The 15,460-nt window shown below is 32.0% G+C and overlaps 1 protein-coding gene across 1 annotated transcript in view; it reads right to left on the bottom strand.

Annotated features, from left to right (window-relative positions):
- Positions 1–13,241: 13,241 nt before the first annotated feature.
- LOC110024510 (adenylate kinase 4) overlaps positions 13,242–15,460 on the bottom strand; it is a 12,292-nt gene continuing 10,073 nt past the window's right edge. The window contains exons 2-4 of the mRNA XM_020724564.1: positions 13,804–13,949; positions 13,551–13,670; positions 13,242–13,418 (exon numbers count right to left, since the gene is read on the bottom strand). Of these exons, the coding sequence (XP_020580223.1) occupies positions 13,242–13,418; positions 13,551–13,670; positions 13,804–13,949 (443 nt within the window). The remainder of the gene's footprint in view (positions 13,419–13,550; positions 13,671–13,803; positions 13,950–15,460) is intronic.

The following is a 15,460-nucleotide window of genomic DNA, read 5'->3' as shown; positions in this document are numbered from 1 at the left end:
CAGGTTTCTGTTGACTTCACTGAATAAATTTTGTCGTCATCTTTGACCAACCATAAGCTGTATATAAGAAAATAAAATTTGAAAAAAAAAATAAAAAGCTAAATTTCTTTCATATATTAGAATTATTTTAAAGTCCACTGATGATAAGAAGTAGCAGAAACACAAACTCTATAAGGTGAGCATTAAGGAGTTATACTAAGGTCCCAAACCATAATGTATGTTTTTGAAAAGTCGCAGCAAAAAGGCACGCAAGTTTGGAATTTGTGCCATCACAAACTTCTAAAACTAACACTGTCATCGCCGGTCCCAAGCCCGGATGTGAAAAGTGAAGGGTTGCGTTAGGTAATCGACAGTCAACGAAAAATTTGTCGAAAAAAAATCATGACATGAATCCTTTTGATCTTTGTGTAAGTGCTAGCGCATCTCCTAGAAGCGACGCGCTGCATGACCCGAATGCAATGAAAAGTGTGCAAGGTCCGCTACACCGGCGCCCAGGTGTAGTGTCAAATAAGCAAGGGTTCCCATATTACGGACAGATGCGGGTAAAGAAATTAGTCCAACAAAATAATAAAATTAATATTAGGATAGGATCTTAGAATACAAGTACTCTCAATGGTAAATTAATGGAATTAGTTGATATTATGATTCATAAAAAGACTAATATCTTATGTATTCAAGAAACTAAATGGGTTGGTAAAAAGGCTAAGGAGATTGATAACTTAGGTTTTAAACTTTGATATTCTGGTAAGAGTCGTACTAGAAATGATGTAGATGTAATTATAGATAAGAGTTTGAAAATAATATTGTAAAAATTAATAGAGTTGAAGATAGAATTATAGCACTTAAGATCATCATTGATATTAAGATTTTTAATATTATTAGTGCTTGTGCTAATATTATAAGTGCTTATGCTCCTCAAATAGGTTTAGATATAGGGTCTAAAGATAAATTTTGGAATAACTTAGAAAACTTAATACAAATGATAACTCTTGAAGAAAGAATTTTTATTGAAGGAGATTTAAATGGGCATGTTTGTAGAGTGGTAGAACGAGTGGTAGAACATTTTAGAAATATTCATGGTAGCTACGGTTTTGGAGTGACTAATGAAAAAGGTAAAGCTAATTTAAATTTTGTTTTAGCGTATGATTTTGTTATTACTAATACTTTATTCAAGAAAAGAGATGAGTATCTTATTACTTATAAGAATGGATCTAATAAAACACAAATTGGTCATTTTCTTATAAGAAGAAGAGATCGTCGAGATTGTAAAGATTGTAAGGTCATTCCAAATGAGGATTTAAGTACCCAACATCGTTTCTTGGTTCTAGATTTTAAGATGAAGAGTTATAAAATAAAAAATGTTATGACTCGTCATCGTAGAATTAGATGGGAGAACTTAAAATACAAATAAAATTATTTTTATAAGTTCAAGATTTCAAAATTTGGGATGTTCATAATGAAAAAAATGTTACGTGGGATAAAACAAAAAACACTATTAAACAAATAGCAAAAGATGTACTTGAAAAATCAAAGAAAAAAGTTTATTTAAATAAAAATAGTTGGTGGAATAATAATGTGCAAGAAAAGATAAAATACAAGAAGTTAAGTTTTAAAAATTGGTTTGAATGTAAAATCTTAGACAACTGAAAAAGTATCAAACGACCCGAAAAGAGTCTAAAAGAACAATATGTGACGCTAAAAATTCTACTTTTAATGATCTATATAATAGATTAGGTACTAAGGAGGGTCAAAAATATATGTATAAACTAGCCAAACAAAGAGAAAAGAAAAGATTTAACTCAAGTAAAGTATATTAAAGATGAAAAATCAAAAAGTACTTTTCTTAGTAAAAGATATTCAGCATAGGTGGGTAAATTATTTTGATAAATTTTTTAATGAAGTTTCTAAAAATAAGATCGACCTTAGTGATCTTAATATCGTTAATAATAATAAAACGTTTCATTTCTACCATTGCATAAGTAAAAAAGATGTTGAGAATGCTTTAAAAAAAAGCAAGGGAGGAAACTATGTAGGACCTAATGATATCCCAATTGAAGAATGGAAATGTCTAGGAGATTTGGGAGTATCTTGGCTTACTAAACTCTTTAATATTATTTTAAAAACTAAAAAGATGCTTGAGAAGTGGAGGAAGAGTATTTTGGTTCCCATTTTTAAGAATAAAGGGGATGCTCAAGAGTGTGAAAATTATAGAGGAATTAAATTGATGTGTCGTACTTTAAAATTATGGGAGAGGGTAATTGAACATAGGTTAAGACGTATTACAAAGATTTCTCATAATCAATTTAGATTTATGTCGAGCAGATCTACTATGGAAGCTATACACTTATTGAGAAGTTTGATGGAGAAGTTCATAAATAATAAGGAGAATCTACATTTAATTTTTTATGATTTAGAAAAATCTTACAATAAAGTTTCAAGAGATATCCTTTGGAGAGTTCTTGAGAAGAAAAGTGTTTACATGACTTATATTCAAGTCATTAAAGATATGTATACTAGAGTTGTTATGTGTTCGAACTGAAGGAGTATTACATCAGAGATCAGCTTTAAGCCCATATCTTTTTGCTTTAGTTATGGATGGTCTTACTGGACATTTACAAGAGGATGTTCCTTGGTGTATGTTTTTTGTTGATGATATCTTTCTCATGGATAAGACAAGAGAAAAAACCCAAAAAAAACTTGAATGATGGAGGTCTACATTGAAGTCTAAAGGCCTTCATTTGAGTAGAACTAAAACTGAATACATAGAATGTAATTTTAGTAGCAGTAGCTCTAGTGACATAAGTGTAACTTTGGGTGATCAAATTATTAAAAGGTGTGAACGATTTAGATATCGCAGGTCTGTTGTTCAAAGCGATGGTGATATAAAGGGGGATGTTAATAGGAGAATTCAAGTTTAGTTGGTTGAAGTGGAGGAATGCTTCGGGTCTTTTGTGTGATAGAAAAAGTACTGCTTAGACTGAAAGGAAAATTTTATAAAACGGTGGTGAGACCTACAATGTTTTATGGTGTTGAATGTTGGCCTTTAAAAGAGAAGCATAATACTAAGTAAATTGTTGCCGAGATGAGAATGATTAGGTGGATGAGTGGCTTTACACTTAGAGACAAAATGTGAAATGAATATATCCATGATAGGGTTCGTGTAGCTCTTGTGACGGACAAAATTAGAGAAAGTCATCTTAGATGGTTTGGTCACATCAAGCGTCGACCATCTGATGATCCGATTAGGAGAGTAGATGTTTTAGATTCGACTTATATTAAGAAAGGCAGAGGTAAACCTAGGAAGACTTGGGCTTATTGTAAAAAAAATGATCTTAATGTATTAGAACTAAATGAAAATATGACACTAAATAGGATGCAATGGAAAAAAAATGATTCATGCAGCCGACCCCACATCTTGGGATTAAGGCTTTGTTGTTGTTGTACAGACTTCCAAGGTTGTGACATCAACTTCAAATGTTATACAGTAGACTAAAGAAACAAAAGGCAAAAGAAAAAAAAGAAAGAAAAAAAAAACTGTCAACTTTTCCAAAACAGTTAAGACACCTAAGTTGAGGATAGCCGTTTCTCATTTGGGAAGTAGTATTGCAGATAAAGATGGCATTCACATCTAGACAAGAGGAACATGTAAGCCTTTAGAAAAGAAGAGACTAAAATAGAATACATTTCACTCGAATTTCAACATTGAATCTACTTATAAAAGAAAAATTCAGTCTCTTCGAAGAGGAAGACAAGACTATCGATATCAAAGGATGTACTCATGATCACATTTTGTACCTCGATACTTTAAATAAGTTAAGCTTATGTTATGTTCATAACATTAAGGAGCTAAAAATATTTTATACCTCCATCACCTGAGAGTGGTGAAGAAAGTTTGTTATATAAATCTAAAGAGTATGAAAACTAGGATTTTAATTGGACCCTTCAATACCTTGAATCTGAAGAGATTGTGCTTATAAGAATGCTGCATATTATTCTCCAAAAATTCTGAAAATGATGTGCAAAATAAGAGTTCATGCTAATATCACTAAATGGCAAGCTGAATATTTCAACGAGGCATTAAATTAAAAATACTGGCACGCATTATACAGGGCTGAAAATTAATAACACTAAAGCTCTCATATTCATTTAATGCAAGCATTCACAAAGGGCAGTTTGTTACACGATAATAAAAGTGGGGAACAATACTGAATATGATGATAAAAAAATGGTAGGAAGTCAAAATTTTAAATGATTAGAACATATAAGTCAAACACACTCCAATAAAAGTAGGAAGATGGTAGACAAACTGGTAAGATGGATAAATTGAAGTATATCAATTTACAAACTAAGGATAATCTTTGCCTAACCTTTATCAGTGTTCTTCTACCCAATGTAAAGTAAAAGAGATAAAAGTGTTATAATGAATTCAAAGATTGATTTGACTAGACATATGCTGAAACTTCTAGTTTATCCTTTTGATGATGCAGCGCGTGCACTATAAATTAATCCAAAAGCACAAATACACAGCAAGGCAAATAAGATTCAAGATTGAAGAATATGTAGTTCATTAAACCAAGAAGCTCATCAACGCATGCTTTATTCGTGAAAAAAGAAATGTCGCCTGAATAACTAAAATTTTTCCCATAAAGAAGAAAAATAGTCAAATCCATACTAGTATTTACTTTAAAAACCTTTATCAGACGTGTCAAAAGAAAACTTTATGTTCTTATTGTAAAAGCTATTAGTGGACCAGCTTGCAACCATGATATATTTTCATTTGTAAGCAAATAATAATGTTACAATCAGATCAAAATTGTGATCGACAATGAAAAGCACAAATCATTCAAACATCTATCAGTAATATTTTGTATAAAGTCAAGGTCATCTATCTAAAGATAGCTAAAGTTACATACTAAATAGTAATGACACACATCCTTGATAGATTGAATTATCAATGAGTGTAGTGATGAGTTGATGATGTCATCGTCAAAAGAAAAAAATAGCAAAAATCCTCTAGAAGTTCAATGGACTGTATTAGGAGAAAGCAAAAAGTTCGATCTCAAAATGAATATTCTTAGATGTGGTTTTAGAATCTCTACATAATTTCTTGAGTATATTATATGCTATACATGTAAAAATGAAATTGCAATCAACCCAATCAAGATTAACAAAATCATCATGTTCCTTCATCGAAAAGCTCTATGCCAGCTTCATTCTTTGTAAGAAAGGCTTGTATTAATTTGGTTATTTTTATCAATCCTGTCAAGCAAGAGTTGCAAGCGGAAGAAAAAATATGTACCTTCCAAATAAAAAGAAAAAATATCAAGAAGCCTATGACAACATCAAAACAATAATTCTTAAGCTCAATCATTTTCACAAAGCAAATTCCAAAGAACTCTTATTCTGTATAAAGTACAATTATAAGAGCCTCTCAAACTATCATTAGCACAACATAATGATGAAGGCAAGAGAATGCTCTATTATATTAATCCAAAGCAAATTAAAATAGCACTATGTTATTCCCTTATTAAGAAATATTATTCAGCATAAATTATTGATGTTCAGCAACTCCGTATCACATATAATCTACTAAAATCACTCTCATCTTAATAATCGATCTGCTGAAATTCTTAATGCTAAAACCAACATTGATTGGTTGCTTGGTCGGATAAGTAGTTATACTTCGGCAATTTGACATCATATATATTCCCTGAAAAATAGTAAAAGCATTAATCTTAGCATATTTTCTAGTTGCACACCCAGTTCCAATAGATCCATTGCTCAACAAAGAACCATCTGATAAATAGATTTTGCTCGTTCAAATGAAAAAAAAAGTAATAGATTCGGAAGCATTATTTTTATAAAATATCATCAGTTAGACATGCTCAACCTCCAAACTTTCCAAAAGCTCAAGCTCATAATAATCTCATTTTTGTAAGACCTAATGAAGATATAATGAGATGCTCATTTGGTTTAACAAATATTGAACCAATAATAAAGTATTGAACCAATAATAACAACAAAACTTCAAATTGATTTTTTAATGAAGATTCAAAACTATTATTTTTTTTGTGATTCTCCACCTATCATAAATAAAATATTGTGCATCTACAAAATTAATAAGTTTGACTTAGCTTATTATCATATATGACCCCTCAATCTCAAAAAATAAACCTAACATGTCACTCTAACTTGAGTCTCTTAACTCAGAATAACAAAACAGATTATCTGACCAAATCAACCAAAAGAAATGACAAATATAAACTATGACCCTGTATTGACTGAAGTCCATACTTGATGGGCCCTATAGCCAATAGATCTATAATCTCTGTTAAGTCATCAAGTTCAAGCCAAAAGGAAACAAATTCAATTATTCTCCCTCGAAAAATATTTCGCAACATCTAGAAAAACAAAAATTTAAGGAGATTTCAGAATACTGACGAAAAACCTTCATGGAAGAAGAAAAAGATGATTGAAGACAATCCTTCATTGATTGCTTTGAGGAAATAAAACACCGATAAGTAAATTGATTGCCACATAAATCATAAAAGAGCTCCATGGTATGCTTTTGTCAATTACACGTTCTAGTATAGATTCTTCAATCAAATTAGCTATCATACGTGCACATCAATTAGGCCAATAATATCGTGGTTGAAAGCGTCATGAATGTCAAATCCATGGTGATATGATACACAATGCCAAATTCATTATACCAAAAATAGCATCCTTGCAATTTAATAAGTAGGGTATAAATATAACTAGAAGCATTAATTCAATATCATCCAAATAACAATGCTTCGTATTGGTAGCAATTTACTATTTCTCCACATGGGTTGAAGCAGCTTCATTCAAGAAATTTATCACTAAGTTAGACATTGGTTTCTTCACACAAAATATTATCTACAAATTGGATGTTTTCACTCATATTAGCTCGGACAGTGGCCCAACTTTCATAAATAAAAAGATTATTTTAAACAGTGGCCCAACTTTCATAAATAAAAAGATTATTTTTTTAAAAAAAAAACCCAAGGGCTAATATATTAAAGAGAAAAAATACAGATAGGTTGTTTGAGTAGACTCAAAAATAGGCACCCAACCCACACAATACAACACACACAAAAAAATCAAAAAAATGTACATATAAAAAACAAAAATAATTCAAAACCACCAGGACAAGGCACCCAACCCACACAGTACAACACACAAAAAAATCAAAAAACTGTACATATAAAAAACAAAAAAAATTCAAAACCACCAGGACGAGGACACGGAAAAAGTGAGGGTCATCCCAATTTAGTCTTGCCCCAGCCTCTGGTTCTCGGAAGGGATCCAACTAACAAATTTGTGAGGTACGTACCATTTCCCGAAGTAGCCAAAGTATCATCCATAAGATTCTTGAGCTCAAGTAGATCTTCATTCTTCTTCGTCCTCTTGGATGTGTAAATCTGTCATTCCTCTTCTGAAGAATCAGTCTGATGAGGTGGTAGAGTTGTAGCAGAAGGAATACCAACCGTAGTACCCACAATAGGTAGTATATGTGAAGTATGAGTTGCCTATACACCGGGGACAATAAGTTCTAGTATATGTGAAGTATGAGTTGTCTATACACCGGATTACACCGGGGACTTCCTAAAGATGAGGAGCTGTGAGGTTCTCCTGATTATCAGTCTGATTTTGTAGGTAATAGTCCTTTAGTATTATTTTCTATGGGGATTGAAGTTGTCAACATCACATCAATCGCAATAACAGTAACAACAACAACAGTGTCGGGGGGGTCCACAGGGGCAACAAACACCTTCTGTATGATAGTATCTTCCCCAAATGGAACTAAAATGTCCAAAGCAGTGGGGTTAGACCCATCCTTATTCACTTGAACCTTAGATTTCAAATTAGTATGAAGTTTCAAATTAGGATGATTCAAATTAGGATGAAGCTTGTGGCATTTATCAAAGGTATGCCCAAACATCTTACAGTAGGTATAATATGGAGGTTTGTGTTCCATGGCGTTTTGTTGTCAACATCCCTTATGAGTTGTGCTCAGCCAGACTTCAGTAACATCAGGTAAAGTAATATCCCTTCCCACAAGTATTCTGGTCACAAAAGTCCACTGAGGGTCTGGTTAGGTTGAAAGGTGGGTAGATCTAGCTTCATAGGTCCCCAAGGATGACCCCAATAAAATCAGGTAAAGTAATATTCCTTTCCACAAGTATTCTGATCATAAAAAATCTGGTTATATTGAAAGTGGGTAGATCTAGCTTCATAGGTCCCTAAGGATGACCCCAATAAAGTAGAAAACATGATGATGAAAAAAGTGTAACTTGAGACCATGTAGACTAAACAATACCGATACAGCGGGAGTTTCATGATTTGGGTCAAAATCAGGGGACCACCTGAGTAAATTCATTGATTTGTCTGCGATATTAAGATATTTCGTGGAGAAAATTGAGGTGTAGTCTTCAACCACGGTTAGTTGAATCAACACATGTCTCTCATCCATGAGTCTCACTTTCCACTTGTCTACTAGTTTAAGATCATCAAACTCTTTCTGATTACTATTTTCTCTTGTAAAGCACTTATTCAATACAATCTAACCTAAGAGTGAATTGCTTATCTACTAGTAAAAGAGCACAATGTAATTTGATCAAGTTAGATACCAAGCTCAATAAAATTTTAAACTTTATCAAGTAAGGTTGTCTAGAGCTTTAATATCAGAGGGAAAATTTGTCCTGGGTGGAGAAAAGCCAATCAGTCACCACTAAACAATTGATAGACTATTTGAAGCTAATTAGGAAAGTCCTTTAGTCATAAAAATGAAGTATCAAGGTGAAGTCTACCAATCTATCAATCTAAACAGCCAAAATCAATGCCACCAAACAATGACATGTATCACTAGTTTTATACATAGCGCCTAATCAAATATGACGTATCCAATATTCCTTACAAGATAAAAAAAAAGCCGCTTAATTTCAACATTTTAAACTCATAAATATAAAAGTGTTTCCAAGTTATCATAAAATTACTCAGCTAGACAGGACAAATTTTTAAAGATTTATGTTTATAAATTGCCGAAAAAATATATATAAATGGGCCACTTTTTAATTTAGTTTGATATCATGCCTCGTGTTGAAATCCTCAAATATATTGATGAATTGATGGAATTCCTCAAAATAACTAGATGACTTTTATTATTTGGGTTGAATTCATACTTTATGTCGAGATCCCTAAATATATTTAGAAGTTGTTTGGTAGAAGCAAAAGAAATGCACCACATTCCTTTCTTAGGAGTTCAAGAAATATGGGAGTGTGATCGAACGAATTCCAAATGCAATGTAAACTTAAAATGTATTTGTAACTCATCTCTAGTTCATTTTAAAGGTATTTAAAATTACCTACATTTTGGTGAATTTTAAATACATCATTTGGTGTAAAGTATTGTTCGACACGGTTATCGCCACCCCCAAACCAATACATCATTTGGTGTAAAGTATTGTTCGACACGGCTGACCGCTAGGCTTTATCGCCAACCCCAAACTCTGCGGCCCCACTGTTAGTTGTCACCCTAGACTATTGTCCGCCCATCACCAACTTTCTCATGCACGATGCTCGTTGTCGACTGTCGTGAGCATGCCACCAATTGCATGCCACCGCATGCAAGTCACCAACCACCCTCCACCATCAGACATCGCCTTCTACCCATCAACCATTGCCTCTGACCGCCAACCACCTCCCACCCATGCAAACCACTGCCTGTCTAACATAGCTTCCCGCCACTATCGCTTGTCTGCCCATAGCCACTGATCATTGCCACCTGGCCAACTTTCAAATCAAACAAACAAATGTAAAGTCTTACATTTATTTTACAATGCATAAAATAATTTTAATGTGTTCCAAATAATATAAATTATGTTTGCATTAACCAAATAATTTTAAATTGTTCCAAATTCCATGCTTTATTTTTACACTTTCAGCAAATCAAACAATCCCTTAATATTTAGTAAAATTCCTTTAAGATGAGCTTTTTATTTAATTTATTTAGGTATACATCATACCCCTTTCAAGATCCCCAAATAAATATAATAATTTTTTTAATTCCCCTTATGTAATAAGGTTAAGTTTTTTATTATTTGAGTCCACATTATGGTTCATGCCAAGATCACCAAATAATTATTTAAACGTATAGTGGTTAAAGTCACATTCAAATGCATGGATCGAAAGTGAGAAAGTCATTTTCAAGCTTGATACAAACAAGTCAATTTAAAGAGTTAAAGTTTGTCTCCCTGACTCGTCGAAATTCTAAACAAATGAGAGGATTTCTAAGGTTTATAAACATCAAGAAATTAAGTTTGAGAAACATTAGTTCACCATAATTCAAGTATAAGATCTGAGCGATTCTTGAAAGTAAGACTAAATAAAGCTCAAATATGGCTATTCACTAGCTACACTTCTCACTCAACGAGTCACAAGACAGTGCAGTGAGAGAGCCTTAGTCAAATCTATTTGATAATAAAATTAACAAATCTCTGATTTGATAATTTTAAATAATGCGGATCCAAGAAGCTTTTGTAACTTATAGATATATCAAAGCGAAGTCAAAAAGATAATCCTCATTCAAGAAAATATACATACAATCATATAGAGATATTCTCAAATATGCAAATGCCAAGATCTCTAAAACTAAGAAAGAAGGCATAAGCTTCAACAAGCTAAGTTGAAAGAGTGCAAGTTCCAACATAGTTTAAAATTTGGACTTGTTGAGATCCTGAAGGTCGGATTGAATAAACCCAAATATGAATGAATCGTTGATTAGTCCTTGTTCAACAAGCCATAAAATCACAGTGAAAAAACACCCAATTTATCAGTCTGACGATAATAATTATCAAGTCTCAAACATATCTAACTTCACAAGTTCATGTAATCCAGATTTAAAAAAGTTTCTTGACTGGTCAATGAATCAAGAAGAAACCAAAGACTCTTAAAAATTTTTATAAAATCAAATAAGAGCATTCCCAATTATGCGAGTTTCAAAGCCTCAAATGCCAACAACAACAACAACAACAACAAAAAGCCATTATTCCACTAAGTGGGTTCAGCTACATGAATGCTATTTCTCCATTGTGTCCTATTGAGTATCATATTTTTATTTTATTCAAATAGCTTAAGATCATTTTTTATACACTATTTCCAAGTCTTTTTAGGTCTACCTAAAGCCTCAAATGCCAAAGAAAAAAAAAATCAAAATATATAAGTTTTAACAAATCAATTTGGAAAAGCAAAAAAATTGCATATCAGTTTTAACAAATCAATTTGGAAAAGCAAAAAAATTCCATATCTCAAATCAAATCTATGACTCAGAGCGAGTCCTAGATATGAATCTCTATAAGTCCAAGTTATCATCACTCAACAAGCCATAAGAAATACTATAGCGAAAGAGACCTTTCAAATCAACCAAATGATAAAAGCTATAAGCTTCAAGTCTATGATTTAAAAGTGGCCTAGCTTAAGAGATTTTTCAAGTTAATTAAAATGTTGATGAAAATTAAAAGGATGATTATTGCTCAAGAAGGCATTAAGCGAAGCTCAGTGTCATCATCAAATTAAAACATCAGCCTCCTTCAAAAATTTTAATCAAATGCAGAGCAAAGATTGAAGGAACATTCTTCTTCAAAAAGTTCGACAAACCAAAGAGTATAAAACCAAAGCTATCTCAATGTTCATATAAAGCCCAAAATTAAACAAAAATAATTTTGTCATGAATTAGTCTATTAAAGCACCAATCATTGAGCTAATTATGTTGCCATCAACCAAATATAAGCACCGAGAGCTACATCATTGCCATGCATTTTTTTTTAAACCCATCAAACCAAAAAGAATAGAACAGAATATATGCACATCTCCAAAAAAAATATTAAAGACAAATTTGGATAATCTATCAAGTCCATTAAAGCACAAAGCTAAGAAAGAAGAAACTTTAAATCATAAAATCACTAAAATAAGATCTTTATCAAGTGCATCAAAGCTAAAAAACATAGTATCAAAGGCATGCTCATTTCGACAAAACAAATTGATAAAAACAAATCATACCAATCCCTTCATTCAATTCGTTAACCACAAAAATCATCAAAAAATAATTGCAATCGTCAAATTTATCAAGTAAGAAAGCTCTATTGGCATAAAAAATAAAAATTCAAACCTAACACCTCGCCTAAGGGTTCGATCCCTCTAATGAAAAAAGCATGTAAAAATTTTCAAAAAATTCCCTCAAATGCATCAACCAAAAGACTGTCTACAAATGATACAAATCTACATATCAAATGTCACGACCTGACCGGAGGCTTGAGATTAACCAAGACAGATATAGACGGTTGGACATTGTAAATTAAAATTTTAATGTCCAATTTCTATAGCTAGTAATTAATAAAATGAAAGAGCCACTAATTAAATTAAATTAAATTTATCTCGTTACTGGTTATCCGTGTCTTCTATAAAATATTTTTTCTTCTATCACTAATCTTTTAAACAATTAAATTAACATAAAAAGTTATATTAAAATAACTATGAGTTAAACAAACCAGTGAATACTCGTACTCATAAATCACAGTAATACAAGAGAGAAGGAAGCAATATGCATGTCATTCAAGCTTTTAATAAATCAATAAAAAAATATTTGATGTTATTCAAAAAATCTTATAAAATCTTACTATATTAATAACATATCAATATCAAATTATATATGTACAACTGTCACAGGAGCGAGATTTAAAAATTATGTCAATTAAGATGCATCAATATCAATATCAATATCATTTTCCGTACAAGAGCATGGGTACATTAATGTTCCCCACTAGTACCATAAAGGGGTGACTCTACATAGTCATAGTCAATCATGCACATACAAGCAGTCAACATAAACATATCATTCATGTATTCACCACATTCAATTCATATTTTAAGCTTCTCAATGAGAACACCTACAAGATACTCAAAGCAAAGTACATTAAGGATAAAAGAAACTCTCTCGCCTAACAACCAACCCAAGAAAAAAAAATCCTTAAACACCTTAAAACACCAATCCATAAAACTAAAAATTCAAACAACTGTATGTAATAATGTCTTTTTTTCAGATAAACTCAAATTGAATAAATAATAACTACCATCATCACGGACACACAAAAAACATGTGTGAGAGAGAACAAAAATGAAAGCTTAAAGTAGTGGCAGAAAGTTAAGAAAATAACAGTTTATTAACCTACATCATCAACACCTGGGACCTTTGGAGGTGCAAATTTTGAGTGGTATGTTCTACCAGTTGATGAATGGATCCATCGGCCAGTTATTCTTTCTTCTAGAATGGCATCGTCAATTGCAAAGTTGAGCACCTTATCAATTTTAGTGCCCTGCTTAGCCAACATATCATCAAGCTGCAAAGAAAAGAAATGTTGAATTAATTTAAATCCTGTTAACCACGAAAGAGTACAACAAACAGATGTAGCTTGGTGGTTTTCAAGCTCTGCTAATTCATCAATCTCCAAATAAAAAAGAGAAAACACTACCTTTTCAGCCTGAACAACTGTTCTAGGGAATCCATCAAGAATGAAGCCTTTTTGACATGATGGCTTTTTTATGGCTTCATCAATTATCCCCACAACCAAATCATCAGAAACAAGCTCTCCCTGGAGAAGATCAAATATAACGTGGGAGCAAGTATGATAATATTCAGAATCGGTGGAGATAAGAAAAATTCTCCCCTTCTGTTTTTATCTCTGCTTCCTATAAATAAAACTAACCCAAATATGCAGGTGATACCTTCTCCATAGCTTCTTTAGCTTTAATGCCAAGAGGAGTTTTAGCAGCAACGGCAGCCCTCAACATATCACCAGTGGCCAAATGGCACAAGCAATATTCATCCTTTATAATTGGGGACTGAGTACCCTTTCCAGATCCAGGTGGACCTAGCACAAGCCCCACCTTCTAGAGTTAGACAGATTATTTCAATTTATGCGACATTTTAGAAAATTGATCCAAGCACACAGATAGTGCAATTGATGTTCCCAACTATCCCTAACCGAAACAATAATCTAGATGTATGATATAAGCAAAAGAATAAAAATAACATTTGTCAATTCCCAAGATTAACATCTCAATACTGATGAAAGTTAGTGTAAAGCAACCATCAGCGAATGTCCATGGAATCTGGTCTCTTAGAAGAAACACATAAAAAAACAGAACACACTAGTTTTTACTATGCAAGTTATTATGCCGTAATTACATCATATCTAATGGCTTTTTGACTACCTCCAAGATTGAAATTTGTTACAGAGAATATAAGAGCACAAATATTCATCTTCACATTTCACACATGAAAACTCCACTAAAGAACGAAAAACAATCCGAAAATTTAAAGACATAAAACTATGAAAATTTCCTTAGTGCACATTAAGTGATTTAAGTTGCACCGTACAATTTGGGTGATTTTTAATGGTGGAAGCAGCAATTAAATTTAAATGATCTAAATATATTGTACAAGAGTGAAACATACAATTTGGTCAATTTTTACTAAATAACACTGCATCCAAATTAAATTGACGAAGACATACCTCTGGAAGTATGATACTTTTCAAACACATTTATCTTACACCCAATCCAACTTATATATGACAAGTGCTTTTCGTGGTTACTGGGTAAAGCATCTTGAAAAACTAAAAAATGAAATAGAAAATGGATGGAGTAATATGGGGCCATTGTTCTAAGCTAAAATCAGTTTTTAAATGGTTTTCTTTTTTTTTTACTTCGTTGAAAGCATACTATATCGTGATGCTAAATGGCAAATAATTCCAGCTTTCAAGCTTTAGCTTTAAAAAAAAATTCACAAACGCTGGTTAAGGATTTTATTATCCTATCAGGCAATGAGTGGGGTTTAATTCCAGTGAGATTTAATAAACTATGTAACTTCAGATACTATAAATTCTAAAAATTATTCATCACGATATCATCGCCTAAATTTCTCAATGAAAAATGTCGCCTAAAATTGCGGAATGATAACCTCGATTGAATTTGAAAAAAAATATAACTCTTGACATACCTATTAAGCTATTGTTAGGAAGGTTTTAAAAACCGGATCGGACATCAAATCAGAAGAATGAAATGTTCAAGGTTCATTAGTTTGACCAAGTTGAACAAAGAGTTGATTTGAAGGACGTAATAATTAATAAATATAAAAATTATTTAAATATAATCTAAATAATACAATAATATAAATATAAATAAATAAATAAAATATTTTTGAGGGCCCCTATTCATAAAAATTTCTCTCTTCCAAATGCAGCTGGTCCTATTCCAAGAAGTTTTTTTAACATTCTAAAAAAAAGGTTAATAATAAACCTATAAATTTTCGTATTCTCTCCTTGTAGGGAGTCCCTCTCTATCTCTCTCTATTGATATATATATATATAGAGAGAGAGAG

This window comes from Phalaenopsis equestris, unplaced genomic scaffold, assembly GCF_001263595.1.
Source record: "Phalaenopsis equestris unplaced genomic scaffold, ASM126359v1 Scaffold000002, whole genome shotgun sequence".
Lineage (NCBI taxonomy): Eukaryota > Viridiplantae > Streptophyta > Magnoliopsida > Asparagales > Orchidaceae > Phalaenopsis > Phalaenopsis equestris.
Note: the sequence above shows the minus strand (reverse complement) of the source record. Positions and strands in the feature narration are given on the sequence as shown.